Below are 19,365 nucleotides of genomic sequence, written 5' to 3' on the forward strand. Positions count from 1 at the left end.
TACATTTGTGTCATAGCTTAGTATGGTTCTGATGTTCATTTTGTCTCTTCAGAGTGTGGTTTACTTTCCTTTTACATTTTTTTTGTATGCCTTGTTTTTTTTGTTTTTGGTAAAAACCAGACATATATAGAAAAATACATACTAAGGTAAACATTTTTATACTTGTAGATTATATTAGTTTTGGACGGAATACCCTAATAAGGTATCACAGACTGGATGGTTTACATAACAGGAAATTTATTGTCTCACAGTTCTGGAGGCCGAGTCCAAAATAAGGGTGTTGGCAGGATTGGTTCTTTCTGAAGGCTGTGACACAAAATTTCTTCCATGCCTCCAGGCTCTGGTGGGTTGCTGCCAATCTGTCATCCCTTGGCTAGTAGATGCATCACTCCAGTGCCATTCTCCCCATGTTTCCTCACATAACCTTCCTCTGTGCATATCTTTGTGTCAAAATTTTGTGTTTTTATAAGGACAGCAGTCATATTGGATTAAGGCCCACCCTAATGGCCTCATTTGAACTGATTACCTTTTTTTTTTTTTTTTGAGATGGAGTTTCGCTGTTGTTGCCCAGGCTGGAGTACAATGGCACAATCTCGGCTCACTGCAACCTCCGCCTCCCAAGTTCAAACGATTCTCCTGCCTCAGCCTCCCAAGTAGCTGGGATTGCAGGCGCCCACCACCATGCCCAGCTAATTTTTGTATTTTTACTAGAGATGGGGTTTCACCATGTTGGCCAGGTTGGTCTCAATTTCCTGACCTCTGGTGATCCACCTGCCTCAGCCTTCCAAAGTGCTGGGATTACAGGCGTGAGCCACCGCACCCGGCCTTAACAGATTACCTTGGTAAAGACCTAATTTCCAAATGAAGTTACATCTGAAGTACTGGGGTTAGCACTTCAATAGATGTTTTTGGCAGAACACAATTCAACCAACAGCAGAGATGAACTTGTTTCCCTTCTGCTAGGCCTGTAGTGAGGGTGTGTTTGTATTAATCGAGCCAGGAGTTAGGCAGAGTTTGAAGTTTGTTATTGCTCTGGTTAGCCTTAGTGCATTAAAGGCTTCACACTCTTCTAGTGATGTCTCTCATTTGTCAAACTGGATTCTACTGTTAATTTTACTCAACTCCTGTTAGTGTGGTTTTGGGAGTTGGGGAAGCCCATGGTTTCCAATGTTCTGATTGAGCATGAGTCATGGGCAGGCACTCTGAACTTTGGTCTCAGGCATGTGTGGCCTTCACAAATGTTCTTCACTCTCCTCCAGATGTAATGCTGGGCCTAGCACACATTCCCACATCTCACAGCACAAAGGGAAATGACTGGCACATCTTCCAAGTCCCTTTTTCAGGGAACTACCTGGTGATACGCTCACCAAAAGAAGGGAAGAAAACTAAGAAGGAAAACAAGGGACTCAGACAACAATAGACTTAAAACCTCTGGACATAAGACAGAAGATAAAAGATAATTCTTAGGGTAAGGGAAACATGAAAGGTCTCAGAGGACAGCTGTGCATCATATCACCAAATTTCAGTTCATGCTAAGATGATAGAGGGCTTCAGGAGATTGAGCACTACAAAGAAAATGAATATAATCAACAAATCACATGTCGAGTTTAGAGAGGAACTTTAGAGATTAGCAGATATGGGGCTGAAAGAGATAAACAGAAAGTGCAGCAAGTAAGATATCAGGCAATTTTAATCACAGGTAAAACAAAATTTGTGTATCAAATTACAGCACCTAAGTGGCTCAGCTGTGAACAATTATATAGTCATATGAACATATTAATCCAATTATATTACCATATTTGGATATTTGTGGGGAAAGAAAGTATATGCCTAGGTGGTGCGAGAGACCTAAATTCTCAGTTTACTAATATAATTTTAATTTGAAATGTCTAATATTAGACATATTACAGTTATGGAGAAATAGGAAGGTCACTGGAATAAATCATGCCTCTGTTTAACAGGAATTTCGCATAGGATGGCATGACCCAGGAGATTTTCATTTTTATGTAAGATTTTTGTTGCTGGACTGAACTAATAACTTTCTATATAATTTTTATAAAATTCATAATGTAGAATTTTAATTCATAATGTGGAATGCATTGAATTGATGACTATACAAGTAACGCCATCTTTCATCTTAGAATATCAAAAATACTTTACAATTTACTCCCATTACATCTCTGAAGAGTATGCATTTCTAATACTATTTTATTGACAGCTGCTAAAATAATGGAAGAAAAAACCTTTCCTCTGCTTATAAGTGGTAAACACAGAATTCAGAATTGTGGAGCTCTTCTCCTAAGTAAAAATACAAAATCGTTTTCAAATAATCCATCCTTCATAATCTATTACTGTACAGATTATAAGAGGTTAGAAATCATACCCAGTGTGAAACACGGACTAAGTAGTTTCATAAAAATATCGCTTGAAGAAAACATATGAGATCTGGCATTCAAGTTATAAGATTAAGTGTCACCCACTTCATTTTCCAGAAAAATCCTAATATTACTGGGTGTTACTTTTAATAGAACGACTGCCACTCTATCTACTGTAATGACTTCAGCAAAGTTATTACATTTCTGTAGCTGAATACTAAAGCATGAATCCTATTGTGATGGTGTCTTTTTCCATCTCCTCAGAAGACAATTCTAACAAACAACTCTATTATATCTATCCTGTTTGATTTTGTCTTCTTTCCCTTCCTCCTAGTAATACCAGCCTTAATCTTTTTGGATCATGAGTTTTTGTGGTGTCTTTCCAAATCTCACTGTACTCTGTCTTCAGAGATACAAGATTATGACATGCTGTTTCAGGATCTAGAGTGAAATCTACGTAAAATGAAGAATCTTTTGTCGACTATAATGTTGTGGCAGAAGTCTAGAATCATCATTCCTTAGTCAAAATGGAAAAGCTCATGAAGGTTTTATCTGAAAACATGTTATTGATACATACCCTTATATCAGTTACTGGTTGTCTATTTGAGTGAAGAGTTTGCTATCTCACTTATTAGAGCTTTTAATAAGAAAATATGGTCTGAAAGTTTTGTTTTCATCTAATGTATGTATCATATCCTATTCTTTGTATTTTCAGGTTTCAGAACTGCATCTTATTCATTTTCCAAATAGAGTATAAAGTGCTCAAAATCAGAGTTTAATGTCTTCCTCTAATATTCAACTGTCTCCGGTAGCATTCATGTATTTTTAGTTAACATAACTATTAGTTTAGTTTTGGCTTGTTTAAAGCATTTTATACTTGCTTTTTCAGAGGTCAGACATCCCCTGTGAGCTTCTTCCTTGAAGCAGCCTGCTCTATAGGACAGGTGAGCCCAGCAGGAGCCAGCCCACTGCAGACCCAAACCCTCTAGTCCTTGTCACAAAAAGGGGCTGGGACCTGATGGTGATTATCTTCCTGCCTTTTCCTGGTGGTCCTTCTGAGTTGGAGTTGCTTGGTAATTTCAGTGGTGGGACAGCCGGAGTGTTGCTACTAAAATTTCTCCCTGGGCTGCATGAGCGGCTGAAAGGTCACGGGGAGAAAACGATTAGCTTCTCCCAGGATTGGTGAAGCGACCGCTGTTGGACAAGTATGGTCGTCACTGGATCTCTGCAAAGAGACTGTCAAAGTGGCTGCGGTTCAGCATAAGGTCTGTCAGGGAGACCTGAAGCCCTGCGCCAGGAACGCAGTGCTCGCTTAGCCCACCCTGCAGGGATGGCTGTCCAGGCGCTGGGTCCGGGAAGAAAAGCGTGTCCGGAATTGGTTCCTTCCGGTGGGTTCTTGGTCTCGCTGACTTCAAGAATGAAGCCATGGACCTTCTTCGCAGTGAGTGTTACAGTTCTTAAAGATGGTGTGTCCAGAGTTTGTTCCTTCAGATGTTCAGATGTGTCCGGAGTTTATTCCTTCTGGTGGGTTCATGGTCTTGCTGACTTCAGGAGAGAAGCCACAGACTTTTGCAGTGAGTGTCACAGCTCTTAAAGGTGGCACATCCGGAGTTCTTTGTTCCTCCCGGTGGGTTCGTGGTCTTGCTGACTTCAGGAATGAAGCTGCAGATCCTTGTGGTGAGTGTTACAGCTCATAAAAGTAGTGCGGACCCAAACAGTGAGCGGCAGCAAGATTTATTGTGAAGAGCGAAAGAACAAAGCTTCCACAGCGTGGAAGGCGACCCAAGCGGTTGCCGATACTGGCCAGGGTGGCCAGCTTTTATTCCCTTATTTGGCCCTGCCCACGTCCTACTGATTGATCCATTTTACAGAGCACTGATTGGTCCATTTTACAGAGTGCTGATTGGTCCGTTTACAAACCTTTAGCTAGACACAGAGCACTGATTGGTGCATTCACAAGCCTTTAGCTAGACACAGAGTGCTGACTGGTGTGTTTTTACACAGTGCTGATTGGTGTGTTTACAATCCTTCAGCTAGACAGAAAAGTTCTCCAAGTCCCGACTGGACCCAGGAAGTCCAGCTGGCTTCACCTCTCAAGAGGACAGCTGCCCCGCCCCACAGCACATCCTTCCATCCACTGTGGTACCTGGCGCTGCCCCTGGTCTCCAACATCATCAACCTCCATGGTCTCACTCAGAAGTCAAAGTCCAGAGGTGGTGCTGGCCATGCACAATCACTGCTCAGCTGCCCTGACTTCTGTACAGACTCGCTGGAGGTGTTGCCCAGCCACCTGCAGGAAGCACTGCAGGACACCTAGGCGTCCTGAGAACTTTGTATTCTGTGAGAAGTTTGCATTCTCAAGGAACCTCAGCTGTTTGGTTTGCTCTTCTGCCACCCACCTCTACCTGTGCCAGACTGAAGGCACTCCCTGCCCCACCTTAACAGAACAGGATTCCAGTTGCTGTTTTAATCTACTGAATGTTATTTGTAACTGGTGGGAGAAAAATGTGGTTATAATTCACACTGTACAGCTTATTAAAAGTTACAGTAACACTATAACTGAAATATTGTATTTTAGGAAAAATGAAATTATAAGATGAAATGTAATGTATAGATGAAATATACAGATGAAATTATACGATGTCTGGGAATTTGCTCCATTGGCAGGAGAAGCTGGTGGAGTTACAAAAATTGTTAATTCAAATGATAGAAATTGGTTTATTTTTATGTGTAGGTTCTTCATACTGTTCTCTCTACTCTTATGGATGTATGAAATACTCTACAATTTAAAAGCTTCCTTTTAACTTAGATCAATCAGATCTAACAGGCCACCATCAGGTCCCAGTCTGCGGCCAGGGTTTGGGGACCTCTGTACTAAGAAATCTTGTCAGGCTCTTTCTGCAAGAGCCTGTTGTAATATTATCTGCCCCCTAAGAGGCTTATTTGCAGAGTCCTCGGCTGTGTTTTCTGGATTCTCACACTCTCAGGCAGCTCTCCAACTGGGCAGTCTCATGCAGCAGACAGCCTCCCAGAAGAAAACTCACTGGCTCCTCCCTGCTCCTTCTGGAGGTGGTAGCTCTGTAGTTGTGGTAGAGGGAATGGGGCTATGAACAGTGTCAAAGCTCCTATTGTAGCCAGCTCACCCGGGAAGAATGTATCAGAACTTTGCTTTGGGGGGACGTGGGCATGTAGTTTAAATAAGTCCCTGCGATGAATCTGATATGTTGTCAGTCTCTATGTGGGGTATAAGAAATACATTTGGTCTTTGTTCCTCTTCCTTTTGTGGAGCCCCTAAAGTCCCTTGAAATGTCCCCTGTTTTATTTTTGGTTTATTTTATTTTATTTTTTAATTTTTGGACAGTATTTCAAGTTTATTTGTATTCACAGAATATACCAGGCAATCTTGACAGCTGCGAAGTGACAGCCCTCCAACCCCTAACCCTGCAGCTGCTCCCTAAGGGCAAATTCCAGAAGATCCAGAAGATCATTCCTGAGGTCCGCAGATGCCTCACACAGTGGACAGAGTTGAGATGCTGGAGGATGGAATGTCATCCCTAAACCTACAACCCACTGTTAATGGTGGAGAGTGTTCAGGTTCTTGGCGTCTTGAACGAAGAATTGGACAAAATGCACAAACAAAGCAAGGAAGGAATGAAGGGTTTTCTTGAAAATGAAAGTACCCTCTGCAGTGTGGGAGCAGGCCTGAACGTAGGGGCTCAAAGGCCCTGTTAACAGAATTTTTGGGAGTTTAAATAGTCCCTAGAGCATTGCATTGGTAACTTGGGGTACACCCTATGTAAATGGAGGGAATGAAGTAAAATTACAAAGTCATTTACAGCCTACGTCTTACGGAGAGGATATTTCCTGTTATAGCTGAAGTGTGAATTGGCCTTATGTTCCCTGCCTCCAGACTCTATTTTCCTGCCTCACCATCACCAGACTTGATTCCAGCCAGGAAGGCCTCCCTAACTGGAGTCCTCCCCTTTTCTTTTCCTACTCTGCTGTAGTTCCAAGTGTCCCCCCTCCACCAGTCCCACAAAGCTCAAATACTGAGAGGTCTCCATTTACAGCAGGGAGGACATCTCACACCCTTGCATAAGTTAAAACAAATATTACACACACTCCTCCATCACCTAGGCGGACATATGGGAATACAAGTAAATATTAATTAGGAGCAATGAGAAATAAATTAATGACGCTCTCCGGGTTTTTCCCACCCCTCGTAGCCCTGCGGTGTCTGTGCCTCAGTCTTCTGTTATTCGGTCTCCCCACAAGCACCAGCTGGCCTCTCTGCTGTAATGTTCTGAGTTTGAGTTCCCTGGGCAGTCCCAGTTTGAAATACGCTCTCCAGCACCAGATACGCCGGTGTTTTCTTTGATTTTTCTGATTCTTTTTGGGGGATTGCGGGGAGTGAGGGTTAGAAGTCAGCCTGGTGGTGCTGGAGAAAAGTGCTGAGGTCCAGCCCGGAGTCCCAGGGCTCCCAAGTCAGATTAAGGGCTTGAGGACAGGGGCGCAGGGGTGGGGGTGCCCTCCAGAGGCAGGGGCGCCGGCACACCCTCTTCAGCCATCGGGATCTGGCAGAAGATGAAGTGAGCAGGAGAAAGAGAAGCCTCTTTAGCGGGGTTCAGTTCCTTGACTGGCAGCTGGCACCCAACCCCTGGAGGGTGGAGGACTCTGCGGCTCCACATTCGGTGCCCTTGAGAGGCGCTGGGGTGAGGCTGGGGCCTCTGTGGGCTCTGGGAGAGGTCGAAAGTGAAGATCTCAGAATCTGAGCTCCGCCAGATTACCGGGTTAGTGCAGGATGGTCACGATGGGGTGGGAAATGCGGGAGTGACACATCATGCGCTGGGTGGAACATAAGGGCAAGGGCTGAGTTTGGTTTGTTTGTTTATTTGAGATGGAGAGATGGAATTCGCTCTTGTTCCCCAGGCTGGAGTGCAATGGCATGATCTCCGCTTGCTGTAACCTCCGCCTCCCGGGTTCAAGCAACTCTCCTGCCTCAGCCTCCGGAGTAGCTGGGATTACAGGCGCCAGGCACCACACCCAGCTAATTTTCGTATTTTTAGTAGAGACACGGTTTCACCATGTTGGCCAGGCTGGTCTTGAACTCCCGACCTCAGGTGATCTGCCCACCTCGGCCTCCCAAAGTGCTGGGCTTACAGGCATAAGCTACCGAGCCCGGTGGGCTGGGTTTTTTAATTTCATATATATTTTTGGACTCAGGATGTTGCTCTGTCACCATGTAGTGCAGTGGACAGTCATGGTTCACTGTAACCTGGAACTCCTGAGCTCAAGGGATCCTCCAGCCTCAACCTTCCAAATAGCAGGACTGCAGGCACACCGTCACCATGTCCAGCTAATTTTTTCAAATTACCATGATTGGTGGGTAGAGATGCATAACATTCCTTTGAGGCAAAGGGAAAGCATGGCCAGGAAGCTGTCGAAATAAGCCTGGAAAAACCTAGCCAAGTCTGTAGTAGCCAGATATTTACCATTTCCTGATTGGATGGAGTAAGTCATGTCAGTAACATTGGGAGAGATCACCCCATTAAAGCTGTCATCAATTCCCTCTGAGATGTCATACTTCTTTCAAAGTATAACAACACACAAAATTGGGGTTGAACCCAGAAATAGTGAGATAATCACTCCTAGGTCTTGCATCATGGGTTTCAAATCTTGAGTATGTATTTTAACTAATATTTAATCATATTATCTTTTTTCACTGGGGTCAGGAACATCCATGGATCCCATTTTGTAAAGCTAATTTGAAAATGCAGAAGATGTAATTTACTTTGCATTTATTACTTATTGTATTTCTCTTTTCTCTTTAGTATTTCATCCCAGTGTGTGTTCTCACCATAGAAAATTTAGGGAAGCCAGTGATTTTCATAGTTAAGATACAGGATACCTCTTTGACCTCCATTTTATGTTCAGTAACATCACTAAGGTAATAGAGGATTCTTCATTTAAAATCAGAGGGATCCCTAGTAAACTAATTAGAGGGAACTAATAAAGTCTGTAAAGGTTTTCCAATGATGCATCTCAACAGATGCTTAGGTTCAATCATCATCCAGGTTACAGAGACAGAAAAGTCAACCAGCACCTTTTAATCTTTTGCGTTGTTTAGATTCTTTTGGTAAATTTTACATTTTCAACTTGAAATTGCAAATTAGGAATTTTCCTCCAGTTTTTTTGTCTTGGTTTGGTGCTTTTTTTTTTTTTTTTGGTCCTCTCCTTGAATCTAGAATTTGGTGTTATTTTTCTTTCTCTTTCTTCCCCATCTCCCTGACTTTTCATGTCTATTGTTTTTTATTCTTTCTTTTTTTTTTTTTTTTTTGGTAAACGTGCAATACACTTTAGGGGCTGTTCCTTTTCATGTTATTATGTTTTGAAGTTTCTGACTCCAGAAAACCTTCTATTAGTACCATCACAGTTCTATGGGCACTGGAGGGTTACCGAGTTTAGGAACCCTGGTTGTAAGTTTGGTTGAAACTGACCACTTTGGTGAGCCACAGGGGTCACCGGTTTCTCCCCATAATTCTTTTTCTTCTTTTGCTTTTCTTTCTCTTTTTTTTTTGGAAACAAAGTCACATTATGTTGCCCAGGCTGGTGTCAAGCTCCTGAGCTCAAGCGATCATTACAGGTGTGAGACACTGTTCCCAACCATCTCCCTGTAATTCTGAAGATCAGAATCTTTGTTGTAACAAAGGCCTAGACAGCAGCAGAAAGCAAAGATATTTCTAGGCTCCTAATTAGCCATCTGCTCTTATGAGTATGAGCCTCAATAGCTATTGTTTAAATGTTTGTCTCCACAAACCTTCTGTATTATAAACAATCACCCATGTGATTCCACTGAGAGGTGGAACCTAATGAGAGGTGTTTAGGTCTCAAGGGCTTCCCCTCATGGATTCATGCCAGGCTAAAAAAGAGCTTTCGAGAGTATATTCACCCACTCTGCTCTCTTTTTCTTTTCTTTGAGACGGAGTCTTGCTCTGTCACCCAGGCTGGAGTGCAATGACACAATCTTGGCTCTGCCATCTCTGCCTCTGGGGTTCAAATGATCCTCCCACTTCAGCCTCCCGAGTGAGACTACAGCTGCATGCCATCATGCCTAGCTAAGTTTTGTACTTTTAGTCGCGATAGAGTTTTGCTGTAGCAGGACGAGCCACAGACAAAACCTCTCAGACACCGAGTTGTAGAAGGAAGGGCTTTATTCAGCTGGGAGCATCAGCAAGCTACTGCCTTAAAATCTGAGCTCCCCAAATGCACAATTTATGTCCCTTTTAAGGGCTCACAACACTAAAGATTTCACATGAAAGGGTTGTGATTAATTTGAGCAAGCAGGCGGTACGTGACACGGGCTGCATGCACCAGTGGCCAGAGAGAACCAGAACAGGGCAGGGAGTTTCACAATGTTCTTCTATACAATGTCTGGAATCTATAAATAACATCGGTTTCTAAGTTATGAGTTGATTTTTAACTACTGGGTTTAGGCCAGGCAGGCCCAGTCCTGGTTTCAGGCCTGGCGCCGGGTTGCCTGTCTTTGGTTGTACTTCCTTGTTGTTTTTTCTTAAAACAGGTACTGAGTATAAAACAATATCAGAGAGTCTCTCTCTTCCCTCATTGCCATGTTGATCAAGCTGGTCTTCAACTCCTGGCCTCAAGTGATCTGCCTGCCTAGGCCTCCCAAAGTGCTGGGATTACAGGCATGAGCCACTGCACTCAGCAGCTCCGCCTCTGCTCTTTAGCCATGTGAGGAAAAGTGTTTCTCCCTCCAGAGGCTGCAGCATTGAAGGCACCATCTTGGAAGCAGAGACCAGGTACTCACCAGACACCAAACCTGTCACTGCCTTGATCTTGAGCTTCCTACCTTCCAGAACTGTGAGAAATTAATTTCTCTTCTTTATAGATTACCAAATCTCAGGCATTCTCTCAAATCAGAACAAAATGGATTAACATAAGTAATTGTAGTTTTCAAATAATGCCAAATCTCCAAATAGTGACTTCTTGCTTCACACAAGTGACCACCAAATGAGCCCGTATATGGCACAGGATACAATTTTTCCCCTATGTGCTCTATAGAACAGGCACCAGCTTGGACGTGAGACACACGAACAATTGGTCACAAATTAGAGTTTCCCCTGAACTTACATCAGTCACAGCTTACGTTAGAATCTAGAAACACACCATGGAAAATTTAGGAAAGACAGTGATTCTTACAGTTGAGATAAGGGATACCTCTTTTACCTTCATTTTATGATTAGTAATGTTACTAAAGTAATAGAGGACTCTTCATTTAAAATCAAAGGGATCCCTGGTTACCTAATTGGAGGCAAAGGATTAAGTCTGCAAAGGTTTTCCAATTGATGCATTTCAACAGATATTGAAGTTCAATCACCATCCAGGTTACAGAAACAGAAAAGTCAACTAGCACCTTTTAAGCTTTTGTGTTGTACAGGCTCTTTCGGTAAATTTTGCATATTCAACTGGGAATTGCAAATTAGGAATTTCTGTTCCAGTTTTTGTTGTTGTTGTTCCTCTCCTTGAATCTGTAATTCGGTTTTATTTTTCTTTATATTCCCTGTCTCGCTGACATTCATGTCCATTGTTTTTTATTCTTTCTTTTTTTTTTTTTTTGGAGACATTCAATACATTTCAGGGGTTGTTCCTTTTAATGTGATTATGCTTTGACAATACATAATAATTTAACATGATTATTGTCTAGGACAATACCGATTGTAACAGCCTGTGAAGAAGGTTCAATAGAGAAATAAGGCATAAACTTTTCTGTAAACTTATCAGTGGAATTATACACAGAGGATCTGTTTTTTAAATTATAAAAGACACGGCAATATGTCTGGACTGAGATGCATGACTCAAGGAGACATTAAAAGGGACTTGAGTCCATGTTCCTATACTTAACTAACAAAATATTATCTAAATTACGACCTAGGTCAGAGATTTCTCTCAAAGAGTCTCAGCCAAACTCAGTAAAAGCAGCACAAAGGAGCTGAGCTGAAAGTGCAGGCTCATCATGTGGCACAGAGCCAATGAGCAAAGCAAAGCTAAAACGGCAATTCCCTGAAGGTGGCAGCCAACATCTGGATAATCCTGCTCACAATGGCCATTGAAGGGGTCAGTTTGCATAGATAGGGTGGACCCTCCCTGACAATTGGTTCAGTGTTGAGACTGCTGATGCCACACGCTCCAAGATTGTGTGAAATGGACTCTTACTCCTGTAATGAGGTTTATGAGGAGAGAAGGGTGTCTACAGAGTTGACGCAAAAAGTGACTTGAGAGAGCAGGGAAAGGAGACTGGTTTGGGGTTGTGATGGTTGTCATGGGTGGGGCTGCTGAAAGGGTCCTGCACTACCAGGGGCTTGCTAGGTCTGAACCTCCCACCTGCACCAACAGAGGGAGCACCCAGGCTTTCTCGTCAGCTTGTCCAGGGAGGGCAGAAGGGAAGAGAGAAGAGTGAGTCCCCCAATAATATCAGCAGTCAAACATAAACATGGAATCAGAACCTTTATTACAAATGCCTTCCAAGAACACAGGAAGAAAATATAGCTACATATAAAGGGTGCTCTAAGTAGTTAATCATTGGTCTATGATAATATGATTGTAACAGCTTGTGAAGAAGGTGCAATAGAGAAATAAGGCATCAGCTTTTCTGTAAACTTACCAGTGAAAGTGTACACATATGATCTGGTATTTAAATTATAAAAGGAAATTTCTCCCAACTCATAGTCCAGAAAAATGCCAACTTGCAGGACTTCTGTGTTCCTTGTATTGCATGAACTACAGAATGGCTGAATTTGCCAGCACCCCATCTGTGGAGTTGGTGATGTAAGATCATCTCTGGGAAATGTTTCTTTACACACACCAAGGAATCATGTACCTTTGCCTCTCACTTCTACTTGCCAAAAGTGTCTCCCAGCATCAAATCCCTCACAGCTTCGGACAGCTGGGTAAAAACTAAATGACTGAGGATTATCAGTAAAGTGTGGGTTCATCATTCTAAATATCACACTTTCTGTCTCTTGAGATAATAAGACTAGGGTGGGCTGTTTCTGGATCTAGTGTCAAATCTTCCTGAAACGTGCTCATCATTTTTTTCAGGCCAAAATAAGGTGGAGAGAGACTCAAATTCTCCTTCTTTGATTCGTATGAGAAGACTGCAGGGGTTTTCAGGTTGTCATATGTGTTGTAGATGTTCTCAACACTGTCAGCACATCCAGGTCTGCCCGAAAACACTTCTCTGTTACTTCATTTAAGAGATTCTGTAGTGTGGATAAGTGGTCTGAAATTTGTCTTTGGTTTTCAGTGAGTTTTTCTTTAGCATCCTTCTCTTCAGTAAGTAATCTTGCATGAATTGCAGCTTGTTTCTTTACCAAGAAAGACTTAATTTCTTTAAATTCAGATTGTAATTCCTTCCTCCATGTTGCCATCTTCTTTTTCACGTTAAGAGATCTCAAAATTGGGACTTCAGACCACATCTTGGCATGTTTGGTTTCCTTCTTTAGTGGCTTAATGTAGCTTTTGAGCTTCCTTCTGTGTATAGCTGCAGCTTGCTCAATGGGCAACAAAGGATGATCCTGATGGTCAAAGGAGACCTTGAACTGGGGACACAATAGCTCCAGGTCCTTCTCACTGAGCAGGACCACACCCTGACTGTGCTTCTCACGGAGGGGCTCCTCTTCCTGCCATTCCCTTTTGCTCCTCACGGTGAGAAGCTGCTGAACCATATCAATCATGTGGCGCAACTGGGTGTTGCTCCTGAGGTTCTCATCAGGGCAGTGATGGAGGCAGACAGGACAGGGGAGGACATCCTGTAAGTCTTCCCAGCGCTGGTTGATGCAGGAGTGACAGAAGTTGTGCCCACAGTGAGTGGTGACTGAGTCCTTCATGTAATCCAGGCAGATGGGGCAGCTGGCTTCTGCTTGGAGCTCAGCCAGAGAGGCTGCAAAGGCCATGGTGCAGGGAGGGATCTGTGTGGGGAGACTCCCTGCAGAAGGTGTGATCCTCCAGGAAGGAGGGAGAGTGAGAACCTGGTGCCTCCTCAGCGTTCTGTCTCCTGCAAGCACATCACAAGCCTGTGTCTGCTTCTTTCCCTTTGGCTCTAGAAGCAGCTTCAGGGGAAGGCAGGTCCCAGGGCACTGGCTGATCCTGTGACCCTGGATCCGCCTTTACTTAAATTCAAGCTAGGCTCTTTTGTCGTGTTTCTCAGGAAGGGCCACAATTACAAGAGGTGATGGAAACTAATGACCATGTAAAATACTCCAGACTATGAGACTTTCAACAGAGCAATAAGGCAGTTTCTTCAACTACAAAAGGAGAAAAAAGAATAAGATATTAAAGCGCTGAAGAGCATGTATATCAATGAAAATAACTACCTAATAATTTTTCTTATTTCTACATAAACACTTCTAAAAATAAAGTCCATTGAACTAGAGGAAATCTCATAAGTATTCACTAGTTATGATTTCTGATAATGATATTACGAGCTTAATATTTAAAAGAGGCTCCATATTTTAGACATTCATAGTGCAGTATTTACCCATAAGATTATATGTGATCCTGTGTTTGCTTCAAAGTATTGCAAAGTATAGGGATTAGGATATAAATTTGTAAGTGGATACACAGGGTTTGTTGTACTAATTTTGCTACTATTTTATACACTTTAGATGTTCTCAAGTAGAAAACATTATTGAAAAGGCTGACAGCCTGGACAACATGGTGACACACTGTCTCTATGAAAATAATGCAAAAATTAGCCAAGCATAGTGGCACACACCAGTCATCTAAGCTACTAGGGAGTCTCAGGTAGGAGGATCAATTGAGCCTGTGAGGTTGAGGCTGCAGTGAGCAGTTCGTGTGCCACTGGACTCTAGCCTAGGCAACAGAGTAAGATTCTGTCTAAAATGAAATGAAATAAAATAAAAAGCTGAGTCTTATTGTCTCTGTGTCACTGTCTTCAGGCCACACCTGCTTCTCTCTTACTCTCTTTTCTGAGCCTCATCTTTCACTTCTGCTACATCTCGAAGCTCTAAAATCCCTTGTGGGCATGGCATGGTGGCTCACGCCTCTAATGGCAGCACTTTGGCAGGCCGAGGTGAGTGGATCACCTGAGGTCAGAAGCTTGAGACCAGCCTCGCCAACATGGTGAAACCCAGTCTCTACTAAAAATACAAAAATTAGCCAGGCATGGGGGTGCGTGCCTGTAGTCCCAGGTACTTGGGAGGCTGAGGCAGGAGAATCGCTTGAAACTGGGAGACGAAGGTTGCAGTGAGCCGAGAGATCATGCCACTGCACTCCAGTCTTGGCAACAAGAGTGAAACTCCATCTCAAAAATAAAAATAAAAATAAATGGTGCTGGGAAAACTGGCTAACCATATGCAGAAAACTGAAACTGGACCCCTTTCTTACACCTTATACAAAAATTAACTCAAGATGGGTTATAGGCTTAAATGTAACACCCCAAACTATAAAAACCCTAAAAAAAAAAAAACAAAAAGAAAAAAAACAAAAAAAACCTAGGCAATAACATTCAGAACATAGGCACGGACAAAGACTTCATGACAAAAATGCCAAAAGCAATTGCAACAAAAGCCAAAATTGACAAATGGGATCTAATTAAACTAAAGAGCTTCTGCACAGAATAAACAACAACAACAAAAATTATTATCAGAGTGAACAGACGACCTACAGAATGGGAGAAAATTTCTGCAATTTACCCATCTGACAAAGGTCTAATATCCAGAATCTATGAGGAACTTAAACAAATTTACAAGAAAAACACAACCCCATCAAAAATTGGGCAAAGCCGGCCGCCCACTCTGGGAAGTGAGGAGCGCCTCTGCCCGGCCGCCCACTCTGGGAGGTGAGGAGTGCCTCTGCCCGGCCGCCCCGTCTGGGAGGTGAGGAGCGCCTCTGCCTGGCCGCCACCCCGTCTGGGAGGAAGTGAGGAGCACCTCTGCCCGGCCGCCCACTCTGGGAGGTGAGGAGCGCCTCTGCCTGGCCACTCCGTCTGGGAAGGGAGGAGCGCCTCTGCCCGGCCACCCCGTCTGGGAGGTGAGGAGCGCCTCTGCCCGGCTGCCACCCCGTCTGGGAGGAAGTGAGGAGCACCTCTGCCCGGCTGCCCCATCTGGGAAGTGAGGAGCGCCTCTGCCCGGCCGCCACCCCATATGGGAAGTGAGGAGCGCCTCTGCCTGACCACTCCGTCTGGGAGGTGAGGAGTGCCTCTGCCCGGCCGTCACCCCGTCTGGGAGGAAGTGAGGAGCACCTCTGCCCGGCCGCCCCCTCTGGGAAGTGAGGAGCGCCTCTGCCTGGCCGCCACCCCGTCTGGGAGGAAGTGAGGAGCGCCTCTGCCTGGCTGCCCCATCTGGGAAGGGAGGAGCACCTCTGCCCGGCTGCCACACCGTCTGGGAAGTGAGGAGCGCCTCTGCCTGGCTGCCCCATCTGGGAAGGGAGGAGCACCTCTGCCCAGCCGCCACACCGTCTGGGAAGTGAGGAGCGCCTCTGCCTGGTCGCCCCGTCTAGGAGGTGAGGAGCGCCTCTGCCCGGCCGCCCAGTCTGGGAAGTGAGGAGCGCCTCTTCCCGGCCGCCCTGTCTGGGAGGTGAGGAGCGCCTCTGCCTGGCCGCCACCCCATCTGGGAGGAAGTGAGGAGCGTCTCTGCCCGGCCGCCCCGTCTGGGAAGTGAGGAGCGCCTCTGCCCGGCCGCCCCCTCTGGGAAGTGAGGAGCGCCTCTGCTCGGCCGCCCCCTCTGGGAAGTGAGGAGCGCCTCTGCTCGGCCGCCCCGTCGGGGAAGTGAGGAGCGCCTCTGCCCGGCCGCCCCGTCTGGGAGGTGAGGAGCGCCTCTGCCCGGCTGCCACCCGGTCTGGGAGGAACTGAGGAGCGCCTCTGCCCGGGCGGCCCCGTCTGGGAAGCGAGGAGCGCCTCTGCCCGGGCGGCCCCGTCGGGGAAGTGAGGAGCGCCTCTGCCCGGCCGCCCCGTCTGGGAGGAGAGGAGCGCCTCTGCCCGGGCGGCCCCGTCTGGGAAGCGAGGGGCGCCTCTGCCCAGCCGCCCTGTCTGGGAGGTGAGGAGCGCCTCTGCCCGGCTGCCCTGTCTGGGAGGTGTACCCAACAGCTCCGAAGAGACAGCGACCATCGGGAGCGGGCCATGAGGACGATGGCGGTTTTGTTGAAGAGAAGGGGAGGAAGTGTGGGGAAAGGAAGGAGAGATCAGATTGTTGCTGTGTCTGTGTAGAAAGGGGTGGGCATAGGAGACTCCATTTTGTTCTGACTAGGAGAAATTCTTCTGCCTTGGGATGCTGTTGATCTATGGCCTTTCCCCCAGCCCCCTGCTCTCTGAAACATGTGCTGTGTCAACTCAGGGTTAAATGGATTAAGGGTGGTGCAAGATGTGCTTTGTTAAACAGATGCTTGAAGGCAGCATGCTCTTTAAGAGTCATCACCACTCCCTAATCTCAAGTACTCAGGGGCACAAACACTGCAGAAGGCCGCAGGGTCCTCTGCCTAGGAAAACCAGAGACCTTTGTTCATGTGTTTATCTCCTGACCTTCTCTCCACTATTATCCTATGACCCTGCCATATCCCCCTCTCCGAGAAACACCCAAGAATGATCAATAAATACTTCAGAAATTAAAAAAAAAAAAAAAAAAAAATTGGGCAAAGAATATGAATAGACACTTCTCAAAAGAAGACATTTATGCCGCCAACAAACATATGAAAAAAAGCTCAACATCACTGGTCATTAGAGAAACGCAAATCAAAACCACAATGAGATACCATCTCACACCAGTCAGAATGGCCATTTAAAAAGAAACAATAGATGCTGGCAAGGCTATGGAGAAATAGGAATGCTTTTACACTGTTGGTTGGAATGTAAATTAGTTCAACCATTGTGGAAGACAGTGTAGACTAGATCATCAAGGATCTAGTACTAGAAATACCATTTGACCCATCAATCCCATTAGTAGGCATATACCCAGAAAAATAGAAATCTTTCTATTATAAAGATACATGCACGCATATGTTTATTGCAGCACTATTTACAATAGCAAAGACATGGAACCAACCCAAATACCCATCAGTGATAGACTGGACAAAGAAAATGTGGTATATTGCTGGGCACAGTGGCTCACACCTGTAATCCCAGCACTTCAGGAGGCCGAGGCGGGTGGATCATGAGGTCAGGAGTTCGAGACCAGCCTGGCCAACATGGTGAAACCACGTCTCTGCTAAAAGTACAAAAATTAGCCAGGCGTGGTGGCGGGTGCCTGTAATCCCAGCTACTCTGAAGGCTGAGGCAGGAGAATCGCTTGAAACCAGAATTCGGAGTTTGCAGTGAGCAGAAATCACGACACTGCACTCCAGCCTGGGCGAAAGAGCGAAAATCTGTAAAAAAATAAAAAAAGAAAAGAAAGAAAATGTGGTACATATACACAATGGAATACTATGCAGCCATAAAAAGGAATGAGATCATGTCCTTTGCAGGGACATGGATGAAGCTGGAAGCCATCATCCTCAGCAAACTAACACAGGAACAGAAAACCAAACACCGCATATTCTCAATCAAAAGTGGGAGTTGAACAATGAGAACACGTGGACACAGGAGGGGAACAACACACATCAGGGCCAGTCATGGGCTGAGGGGCGAGCAGAGGGAGAACATTAGGACAAATACCTAATTCATACGGGGCTTAAAACCTAGATGATTGGCTCACTCTCTTTCTGCCGCCATCTTGGTTCCTCGTTCCCTGCACGAAATGCCCTGCGAAGCCACAGAAACCGTCCCTGGACAGAGCAGGAATTGCCGCAGCCGCAGGCTGAGACAGGGTCTGGAACAGAATCTGACAGTGATGAATCAGTACCAGAGCCTAAAAAACAGGATTCCACCCAGACATCCACACAAGAAGCCCAGCTGGCAGCAGCAGCTGAAATTGATGAAGAGCCAGTCAGTAAAACAAAATCCAAAAACAGATTTGGAGTGAAAAGAAGGCACGGAAGGCTATGTCCAAACTGGGTCTTCAACAGGTTACGGGAGTCACTAGAGTCAGTATCCGGAAATCTAAGAATATCCTCTTTGTCATCACAAAACCAAATGTCTGCAAGAGCCCTGCTTCGGATACCTACATAGTTTCTGGGGAAGCCAAGATCGAAGATTTATCTGAGCAAGCACAAGTAGCAGCTGCTGAGAAATTCAATGTTCAAGGTGAAGCTGTCTCAAACATTCAAGAAAACACACAAACCCAACTGTTCAAAAGGAGAGTGAAGCGGAAGAGGTCGATGAAACAGGTGTAGAAGTTAAGGACATAGAACTGGTCATGTCACAAGCAAATGTGTGGAGAGCAAAGGCAGTCCATGCCCTGAAGAACAACAGTAATGATATTGTAAGTGCCATTATGGAATTAACAATGTAACCATCTGAAACAACTTTTCTTGGTGTCTCAAAGGAGTAACTGCAGCTTGGTTTGAAATTTGTACTGTTTCTATCATAAATAAAGTTATGGATTCTTGTTGGAAAAAAAAAAAACCTAGATGATGGGTTGATAGGTGTAGGAAACCACCATAGCTCGTGTACACCTATGTAACAAACCTGCATATTTTGCTCTTGTAACATGGAACTTAAAGTAAAATAAAATTAAAGAAAAGAAAGAAAGTTGTCAGAAGTATTTTGATGGTGACACAAAAGGGTATAGAGGATGCTATGGGAGGATGGAGAAGTGATAGAAGAATCAATAACTTTGGATGAATTACCCATTCTAGGACTCACTTTCTTCTGCTTTGTATAGGAGGCAATTATCACTACTTCTCAGTTCTAACGCGTAGGTTCCATTGAATGTTTTGGTGAAGTAGTGCATGAATCATGGTTAATAATGAAGTAATGCTAGCTGTTCTCTAGGAACAAACCAGAGGGTCAAGTATATTGTGGGAAACAACCTAGAAGACTGGATGCCCTACAGGTGGTTCGGAACACATCCATTTCATT

At 44.8% G+C, this 19,365-nt stretch overlaps 1 protein-coding gene and 2 pseudogenes across 2 annotated transcripts; 1 reads left to right on the forward strand and 2 right to left on the reverse strand.

The window, feature by feature from the left end:
• Window positions 1–3,308: 3,308 nt before the first annotated feature.
• On the reverse strand, window positions 3,309–4,509 carry LOC129035322 (protein FAM218A-like; annotated as a pseudogene).
• A 7,380-nt stretch (window positions 4,510–11,889) lies between these two features.
• On the reverse strand, window positions 11,890–18,125 carry LOC134737539 (tripartite motif-containing protein 75-like). Of its 2 annotated transcripts, none has more exons than XM_054485592.2 (2): window positions 18,061–18,125; window positions 11,890–13,699 (listed from the first exon to the last, which is right to left on the reverse strand). In XM_054485592.2, the coding sequence occupies exon 2, from the start codon at window positions 13,346–13,348 to the stop codon at window positions 12,563–12,565; it is 786 nt and encodes a 261-aa protein (XP_054341567.1). In that variant the 5' UTR covers window positions 13,349–13,699; window positions 18,061–18,125; the 3' UTR covers window positions 11,890–12,562. The 2 variants fall into 2 exon arrangements, with proteins under 2 accessions (XP_054341567.1, XP_054341568.1); XM_054485593.2 differs by having other exon boundaries at window positions 18,101–18,122.
• Window positions 18,126–18,142: 17 nt separating this feature from the next.
• Window positions 18,143–18,909, forward strand: LOC129035320 (nascent polypeptide-associated complex subunit alpha-like; annotated as a pseudogene).
• The last annotated feature ends 456 nt before the right edge of the window (window positions 18,910–19,365 follow it).

Source organism: Pongo pygmaeus, chromosome 3, assembly GCF_028885625.2.
Source record: "Pongo pygmaeus isolate AG05252 chromosome 3, NHGRI_mPonPyg2-v2.0_pri, whole genome shotgun sequence".
Lineage (NCBI taxonomy): Eukaryota > Metazoa > Chordata > Mammalia > Primates > Hominidae > Pongo > Pongo pygmaeus.